General features: G+C 35.1%; 1 protein-coding gene across 2 annotated transcripts in view; it reads left to right on the forward strand.

Moving 5' to 3' along the window:
- Window positions 1-9,772, forward strand: part of LDHB (lactate dehydrogenase B) — a 21,344-nt gene extending 11,572 nt beyond the window's left edge. For both annotated transcript variants that reach the window (XM_006773146.2, XM_006773147.2), the window contains 5 exons: window positions 422-595; window positions 2,302-2,475; window positions 6,311-6,428; window positions 7,982-8,105; window positions 9,405-9,772. In XM_006773146.2, the coding sequence (XP_006773209.1) occupies window positions 422-595; window positions 2,302-2,475; window positions 6,311-6,428; window positions 7,982-8,105; window positions 9,405-9,572 (758 nt within the window). In that variant the 3' untranslated portion in view covers window positions 9,573-9,772. The remainder of the gene's footprint in view (window positions 1-421; window positions 596-2,301; window positions 2,476-6,310; window positions 6,429-7,981; window positions 8,106-9,404) is intronic.
- The last annotated feature ends 219 nt before the right edge of the window (window positions 9,773-9,991 follow it).

Consider the following 9,991-nt stretch of genomic DNA (forward strand, 5'->3'; position numbering starts at 1 on the left):
TCCATCACTGTCCTACTTCATAGGTCGATGCTCAACCACTGAGCCATGTCAGCTGGGCTGCTTTTTTTTTTTTTTTTTTTAATTGAAGGGCTGCCTGTTGGACTCACCGTTTATGCTTTGTATTATTACTGACGATGCAATATTCTATAAAGTCAATTGCAAGTTGAAATTCTTAGCCAGAGACATAATTTAAGACCTCTTTTATTTTTTGGTACATTCTCCGAACCAGTTTTATGTTTGGAATGCTTCCCTATAGAAGGAAGGAGCCACAGGAGCATTGTAAAACCTTATAATACAGAAAACGTAATTCTCATGTAAATTCTAGAAGCGTATGAATGCTGAGATAGTTTGGGGGCATATCACACCTGGTCTGTTTTGATGAAGAGTTGTATTTAAAGTACCTTTTGCCTTCTCCCTCTAGACTACTCTGTGACCGCCAATTCTAAGATTGTGGTGGTAACTGCTGGAGTTCGCCAGCAAGAGGGAGAGAGCCGTCTGAACCTGGTGCAGAGGAACGTTAATGTCTTCAAGTTCATTATTCCTCAGATCGTCAAGTACAGCCCTGATTGCATCATAATTGTGGTTTCTAACCCAGGTATCTGAATGCCTTAAGGGATCAGTTATGTTAAGTTCATTGTGTCTGGGGTTTATTTTATTTTGCTTTTTGAATTTAAGAAAATCTGTGTTTGTGTTCACTGGCAGAAGCAATTCACATGTCTTCTGTTAATGGCCCTAAAAGAGTGTTTGCAGAACTAATGGCACTGTCCCAGGCCAAATGTTTAAAAATGTGAGAAGCGTTTTATTTAAAGCAGTTTCATCTGTTTATTTAATCTGGGTTTGTTGTAGAGTCTAAAAGCTTTTAAAATTTCTATAAAGATTATCCTAGGGTACATAATGAAACATTTGAACGTGGCTTCAATTTCTAAGAAATGTTTTAGCATATCTGACTTTTTGTTTTCCTAATCTCTAAAACTTCAAAATTGAATCATATTAAATTTGAAACAGAGTTTAAGAAAATCATTATTTAGTCCTGGTTTAAAGATGGAAACTGGCTGTATAAATAGACAAACACATGCTAACACCAAATGTTGTTAAAACGTAACACTTCTGGTTAAAAAGAATTGCATTATTTTAGCCTACACAGTCAAAATCCACTCTCTATTTCACACTTCTTATGTCTATAGTTTGCCACCGAACTCATTGTTTATTGGTGAGCATAATAGATACATTGATAAAATGGTAAAACTGATTATCTCTGACAGCTCATATAGAGAAAGATTGTGAATAGTATTTCACAATCCTAATACTTTGTGAAATATTGAGAGTTGAAAGCCAGCAAAGGCAGAGGTTATTTTAGTATTCTTATTCTCTGTAATCCTGGGTCGCAGTTTATTAAATAGTTCAATCCTGCATCTGAATGTTCTCACGGTGGCAGATAGACGTAGGACAGGAATGAGAAATGCCTGGCACATAATGAAGTTGTTGTGTCCTGTACCTAAGGCAGATATTAATAACTGGTTATACTGCTTCCCAGGGGTAGCTTCACAGTTTTAACTCTCCCAGGAGTCATACTGGCCTGAATCCAAATTGCCAAGGAAGGGTTTATAATATCTAGTCCATAATGACCTTAAACTATCTTAGCCAGTGTCTATCTATGACTGTGAGATGGAGACTGCAAAATTAACCCCTTGCCTTGCTTGTGTGCGCATATTCCTACTTTTACAGCTTAGCCTGTAAGTACTGTGACCACAAGTTTTGCCTCTGTGCAGTCTCAAGGCTGAGCCACATCAGGATGAAGGCTCTGTCATAGAAATCTTTTTATTAAATAGTAGGAAATGTTAATATCTTGTATTATAACAATTATTTACTAAGTAGTATCTGTTCCTGGGAAAATTTATAGTAGCATCCCTTGGTAATTTGGTAACAAATGCCTTTTGGTTTATGATGACAGTCACTAACAGTCATGGAATGTTAGAATTAGAAGAAACTTACAGGGTGATATAATTCAACCCGTTTTTCTTTCCACATACAGTAAGTTTATTAATCTGCTAGGTTCTTCTATATTCTCATTTCAAGTAAGAAATCCTCATTTCTCCTAACAAATAAAAAGCACAATATTGCATTTTTCTTGTCTCGCTAAACCCCATTATCTCTAATATGAAAAGTCAAAGTACGTTTTTATAGGCACGTCTCATTTGGAGAATGGGGAAGTGGGAGAGCAGGAAGCGGGGCACCCACTAATTTACATAGCAGTCGAAGTCAGTTTTGATTTACTTGCATATATTTTTCTAAAATTTGTAGTGGATATTCTCACATATGTTACCTGGAAACTAAGTGGATTACCCAAGCACCGCGTGATTGGAAGTGGGTGTAATCTGGATTCTGCTAGATTTCGCTATATTATGGCTGAGAAACTTGGCATTCATCCCAGCAGCTGCCATGGATGGATTTTGGGAGAACATGGCGACTCAAGTGGTAAAAAAAAAAAAAAAATTGATATAAAAAATAGACAATATTTACTGTGTGCTACTGTATGGTATTATTCTTGCCATTCTGAAATTTTTGAAGATGTTTTTATTGATTTTAGAGAGAGAGGAAGGGAGAAGGATAGAGAGATACACCAGTGAGAGATAGATATCGATCGCTGCCTCTTACATGTGCCCTGACCAGAAATTGAATCGGGGACCTCTGGGCTCATGGGCTGATGCTCAATCATTGAGCCACACTGCCTGGGCTGATATATTTTTTTTTAATTTTATTTTTATGCATTTTTACATACCTAACAGTACAAATAAGTAATTTGTGGGGGATAATTTTAGATAGATTAGGGAAATAACTGATACCTCATCATTTTTTTTTGCCTGCTAAATTTAGTATTAACTAATTATTCTTGGTTAAATGCATTATTACTATAATGCCAAATATCATATTCTAATCCACTCATTTTTTCGCTATTTATTGTTTGTATTCTAGCGTAAGAGAAAGCTTTCCCTTCTCCATTTATTTATCCATCTATGTATATCAATGTAGACTCAGATTTTTATTTTATTCCATGAAAGTTCTGTCACCATTGTCATAAAGCATAAATTATCTCAGCTTTGTCCAAGAACGGGCTCTTTAGGCCGACTCCTGTGTCTTTTTTATTTTCTTTCCAGTGCTGCGACTTATTTTTATTTTGTTTTTTAAAATCTTTATTGTTGAAAGTATTACATACGTCCTGTGTCTTTTTGATGTCTCGCCATTTTTTGAGCCCTTCCTTGCCTTCTCTAACAATAAAGTGCACCAGGTTCACCTCGTACTTTCCCATTCCCGGACTAGAATCAACTCTTTCTCCAATGAGCTCTGTTTCCTTCTAAGGGGAATGGTATTTAGAAAGAAAGATCTGGCATAGGTGTGCTCGTGCCCCTGGTATGTCTGTTTCTAAACCCTTTCAGTGGACAAGCTATGATAGCCATCTTGTTGACTGAAAGAGGGATGAAGTGGGTAACAAAAGCTTTTCAATAACCAGTGTCTACTATTCAATAATGTAAAATTGCCGAAACTGGTTTGGCTCAGTGGATAGAGCGTCGGCCTGCGGACTGAAGGGTCCGAGGTTCGATTCCAGTCAAGGGCATGTACCTGGGTTGCGGGCACATCCCCAGTGGGAGATGTGCAGGGGGCAGCTGATTGATGTTTCTCTTTCATCGATGTTTCTGACTCTGTCTCTCTCCCTTCCTCTCTGTAAAAAATCAATAAAATATATTTTAAAAAAATAATGTAAAATAAATCTTGCTTCAAATGAAATCTGAGTTTTAATAAACCATTAATAATAACTATCAATCATTTAAGTAGTAAGAGAGCATATGGTAAATCTCTCAAATATTTTCTTTATGAATTTAAATAGAAATATTGGACAGAAATTCCTAACTGCAACAATACCAACATTAAAATAATAGTGCACTTCTGTTTCTTTTATGGTTTATTCTGAAACAGTTAAACATTAATTTTAAATGTATTTTAAGTTTATATTTTTCTTTTCATTGAAATTAATATTTTCCAAACAATTTTGTGTTAAAAACATTTATGACAATTGTGATTGTATTTAATAACCCTAAGCCTATTTATTAAACATAGAATTTCATACATTGAATAGGCTTATTGTATAAAACTATAATAATACAAAACTTTAATATTAATAATGATAACAATGATCTTTGTTTTACTAAATTTATTTCTGCCCAGTATACAAATTTAAGGTATAAATTTTCCTTTGGATTTACTTGGAGTTTGTAATGTGATATTTGTAATGAGTTTATCCTGGTATTACAAGAATTTGGTTTTACAATTATTGCATTTGTGCATTTTTATATAACGAGGCTGATTTTTTTTTCTGACACATTGTACTACTTTATTCAAGAGTTCTTCATATCCAAGCATTTATCTGAATTTATTTCCTATATAAAGTATTTAGCATAGTGTCGGATGTATAGTAAAAGCTTAATAAATGCTAGTCATTACAAATATACATTTTCTGGAACCACAGATCTAGAAGTGTAATAACATGTCTTCTAGTTCAAGGCTTTCATTTTAATGAGGAAGAAATGGAGGCAAAGCAGTCATTGTGGCTTGTTGAAGATCATTGTAGTTAGTGGCATCACTACAACTAGAATCAGATCTTCAGACTCTTGACCAAGTTCCATTCATTCATTACTATGTCATTTTTTTCCAAAACATCTTTTCCCCCTATATTATGTACATAAAATGAAAAATAATTAAACCATGCTCATTATTGAGTGATTTATGTAGATCTCATAGCTTTCGTAAACCATGAAAATGTTTGTTTTCAACAGTTGGCCTGATTTTGCAAAAGTTTTGGGCTAAAAGAGGTTTTGGTTGGCCATGGGCAACTTCGCCATTCATAGCTGAGCTAGACGTCACACCCCTGCATTTGTTTATCTTTCCTGAGTCTCCAGTGCTTTCCTCCAAAAGTTCTTATTATTTCTTGAGGACCAGTTCCAATGCCTATATGTTGTACCCCTTTCTGTCACTCCTCTCCCCCCTACATTAAGTAGACCCTTTATTTATGTTTTATTGCACTTTCTCCATACTTCTGTGAGCGCTTAATCCATTGTTTTTGTTTCCTTTACTTGTCTGTTTCTCCCAGTAAATTCTAAGCTTGTCCATGTCATAGAGCAGCGGTTCTCAACCTGTGGGTCGCGACCCCTTTGGCGGTCGAATGACCCTTTCACAGGGGTCGCCTAAGACCATCCTGCATATCAGATATTTACATTACGATTCATAACAGTAGCAACATTACAGTGATGAAGTAGCAACGAAAATAATTTTATGGTTGGGTCACAACATGAGGAACTGTATTTAAAGGGCCAGAAGGTTGAGAACCACTGTCATAGAGCATGTCTTTATTCATCTTTGTATGCCTAGATCTTCAATATATGCTTTTGGCTGGGCAGGAGGTGTTAAGAATAGGCAAGGGAGTTGTTTTGGTGCATCCAAGCCTCCAGAGATATAGCCAATGATAGAGGAACACCTTGTCTGTTATGCCTCTGGAGACATTCTTGGAAGGAAATTTTTGATCCAATTAAGACCAGAAAAATTCATTGTGATCACATGAATTTTCTTTCAAGAAATAGACTGGCCCTGGCTAGTTTGGCTCAGGGATTAGAGCATTGGCCTGTGGACTGAAGGGCCATGGGTTCGATTCTGGTCAAGGGCACATACCTCAGATGCAGGCTCGATCCCCATGCAGGAGGCAACCAATCTCTCTCTCTCTCTCCTCTCTGTCTCTCTCCCTTCCATTCCCTCTAAAAATCAACATAAAAAATATCCTCAGTTGAGGATTAACAACACCAAAAAAGATATAGACTGAACTTGAGGCATGAGAAGAGATACTTAGACTTTGCAAGATTTGTTTTTACCTCACTCCAGAAAAAAAAAGCGGGGGAGGACTTATATTACAAAATAAATAGGAGGAAAGTTAAAAATTTCTCAAGCCAAAAGTTTGGGATAGCCCCCAACCAGAATCCCTTGTGATTTCATGAACCTAGAGAAAAACCAAGAAGTCCATATTCTCTAATTATGACATAATAATTCTGTTTAGTGCCCAAAGATTGAAAGTTAAAAATTCAGATATATGGCTATTTGATGCTAAAGGCAGCTTTTAGGGGGAAATATACTGGAGACAGTTGTCATTGAGCAGTTCAAGTGGGTAGCTTGCATCAGAGGTGAAATCTGAACTAAGTGAAGAAAAGGTTTCTGAAGATAGTGTTAGAAACATAGCAAATGTTTATTTTAGTTATTTTAATTTTTTCAGTGGCTGTGTGGAGTGGAGTGAATGTGGCAGGCGTTTCTCTCCAGGAACTGAATCCAGCAATGGGAACGGACAATGACAGTGAAAACTGGAAGGAAGTGCATAAGATGGTGGTTGAAAGGTAAGTGGAAGAGGGCTTGATTTAAGACAACTAATTTTATCTTTGCTTAGATAAAACTATAAACACTTTCCACGGCTGCCTGCTCAGATAAACTCTTACTAAAGTAAATGTGCAGCTGTTATCTGCTGAAACAGACAAGACTCGCTTACACTGGTCAAGCTTGCTATGCCAGTCGCTGTAGGGATAGTAAATATTTTTCTAGAGAAATTCTCTTGTAGAGGTAACAGAAACAAAACATAGAATTAACACGTAAGAGGGGCTTTCAAAATGCCTCCTGTCGATAGATAAGTCTGTCCTATTTAGAAAGTAAACCTAGACTCCACTAGTCTCCCAATTGCCTAAAATAAATACGTGCTGATTGATTGTTGAAAGTGTTTAAGCTGCGCTATATTTACCTTCCCATACTCAGATACAGATGTCTCCCATTCCCTCCATTTTCTTTTTCTGGAAACTCTCTTAAGAGCAACCCATCTCTCTTTCTGTGACCTTTATGCTTATCATAAAACAAGGTATCACTGGCCCTGGATTCAACTCATAACACTCACACTAACTATATAGTCGTAGGGAAGCCATTTAACCTTTAAGTTGAATCATGGGTTTCTCCTCTGTAAAGTCAAATGATAATAGAATTATTGTACAAATTGAGTAAAAGCACACACACCTATGCACATACTTATTGTTGATAAGATTTTAATAAATGTTAGCTGTTAATTACAGAGAGTTCTAACAAAACTAACTGATATCTCAAATATGGAATTATTTTATTTAGATCAATTTTAATGATCTCCTCTCCCCCCCGCCCCACCCTCCCAGGAATTTGACCTATATAATGATAAAAGGAATTTTTAAAAAGTTGAAGGGGTCCTTAGAATATTATTAATATAGACCCTTTATTTTACAAATGAGAAAACTAGGGCTCACTCAGGTGATATAACTTGCACATGGTCTTCTAGTCAGTGATAGATCCCAACTTCCTAATACTCAGTTACTCCTCCCACCTCTCAAGGACCTGTCCCTTTGTGCATTTTGTGGTGTACAATTTGTGTTCAGAAAATTTCCAGGCAAAATATTGCTATCACCTTTCTCTTAATTGAGTTGGTCATAGTATTTTAGGTGACATTGGTAAGTGGGACCTCAAAATCAAGATATATTTTGTCCTTTGAATATGAAGATTCGTTTACTTTCATTGTTTCCTGATTTCATTAATACCTTTGGAAATGTTCATGTCTATGAATAAGAAGATTGGTTGGAAAAAGTACATTTTTACCACCATGACTTTATAATCATTTATCCGACTGTTGTTTAAATTTATCAAAACATTTACATAGCACATACCATAATGTGTTTATACTTTAAATATTTTACATGCATATTAACTCATTTAATAAACTTATGAAATAGATCCACTGTCACTCATTTTCTAGAAGACACTGAGACAAGGAAGGTTAAATAATTTAAACAAGATTACATAGTAAGAGACAGAGCAGGGGTTAAACCCAAAGAGTCTGGTTTTAATAACTATTGGGTATGATTTCAATGATCTCTTTTGTTAGTGCCTATGAAGTCATCAAGTTAAAAGGATACACCAATTGGGCTATTGGATTAAGTGTGGCTGATCTCATTGAATCCATGTTTAAAAATTTATCCAGGATTCATCCAGTATCAACAATGGTGAAGGTAAGACAAACTGTTACAAAATAGAAAGTGATTTCTAGTGTTGTAGTCTATAAATAGAGTCATTTAAGGAAGGACAAGATAAAGTCTCAGTCCACAGTTATTTCTCTTATTTCAAAATTTTATTGAGACTTTTTTCTCTTCCTACAGAAATCCAAGGATAATAAGAACATAAACTTGTAGAGGCTAAGACATCCAATAAATTTTTATAGTTCTTTTTGTGTGAGGTGGCCAATTAAATATTAATTCTGAATCTTATTGGCATAGTCTCACAATTGATGATCACTTGAATAAGTGTATAATAGTTTTATTTTAAGTTGGCATATTAAGCTATAGATTGCATATGATGTAGCACTTGATACCTAAGTAAATTTAGTTTAATTCAAAAGCCATGAAACAGTTAAATAGAAATTGATTGTTTTCACATGAAACTAAAATTGCATTAAAAAATTGTGAAAGAAAACTCATTTTCCACAAGTCACTGGCTAGGGTGAAAAAGTAAGGAGGGTGGTACAGTAGATTAAAAGAAGCATATAAAAAAGATAAATATTGAAGCATTTTGGAGTAAAACATGGTGTCAGATTTTCTTAAAAACAAATATGGCAAAAGTAGATTCATTGCCGAATTTTAGAGTGCATATGTAAGAATTTGTTTTTTCCCTATCCTTTGGTATATGTACAAAATTTTTAGAAATTAAAAGTTTAAAAATTTATTAAAGTAACTTGTTTTGATAATTAAATAATTTAATTAATTGTGTAGTAAAATTGACCCTGTGAATAAATTAGTTTATACAAACTGGTAAAGTTTTGGGGAATTATACTATTTTCTTTTCCAGCAACTCTTAGGTGTTTTAAAAATTTTGCCTTTGAGTGATCTCCAACTACTATTCTGGACCTTATAGGTTGGCTACCACCTGAAATTTTCTTCTTAACTAAAGAATTTTAAGAAACTTAAAATTTCATGAAAAGTAGCCCATTAAGAACCACATTTGAATGCAATTTAATTTGAAGACATATATCAAATTCTGTTAAGAGAGAGAGAATTGTCATACAGTTCAATAAAGCACTTGCTACTTTCTTAATAAATTTCTAGTTTTATCAGAGTGTATATTTGTCTTTCCTATGTATACAACTTAATTCAAAACAGAAGTATTAGGGAAATCTGAGCCTGTAAGTAATGAAAACTAAAGAATGAGTTTGTGCTTACACATTTCCTACAATTCTTTCTATTCAAAGATAGGACCTAGGATCATTCTTACCTCTGGTTTTATTCTTTAATCTAAATGCTTTTCTTGTCTGGCAGGGGATGTATGGCATTGAGAATGAAGTCTTCCTGAGTCTCCCGTGCATTCTGAATGCTCGGGGATTAACCAGTGTTATCAACCAGAAACTGAAGGATGATGAGGTTGCTCAACTCAAGAAAAGCGCAGATACCCTCTGGAACATCCAGAAGGACCTCAAAGACCTGTGACTACAGGGTTCTAGGCTGTAGAAATTTAAGAACTACAATGTGATTAACCATGAGCCTTTAGTTTCCATCCATGAACATGGATCACTGTTTGCTTCTATCCTCCTAAATATGTGAACCTGGGCATACAGAATCAAAGCCCGTACCTGGTGTAATGCTTGCAACATGAGTCCTTGAACAAATAAATTAACGATGGTAGTGTGCTTCTGTTTCTGGAGTTTTTCCTTTAATGGTTTCTGAAAGATTTCAGTCAGTTTTGCAAATAATTTTTCTCCTACATCATAAATTTCCTTAAATTCTGTTATCTGCATTTCATCTTCTATAGCTCCTCCCACCAACCAGCACAAAAGTTCTTGGTCACAACATGTGCTATGATTTTGATGTCCTGAGAATATGGTTATCATTTTTTTAAGGAATTCAAT

This window comes from Myotis davidii, unplaced genomic scaffold (assembly GCF_000327345.1).
Source record: "Myotis davidii unplaced genomic scaffold, ASM32734v1 scaffold346, whole genome shotgun sequence".
Lineage (NCBI taxonomy): Eukaryota > Metazoa > Chordata > Mammalia > Chiroptera > Vespertilionidae > Myotis > Myotis davidii.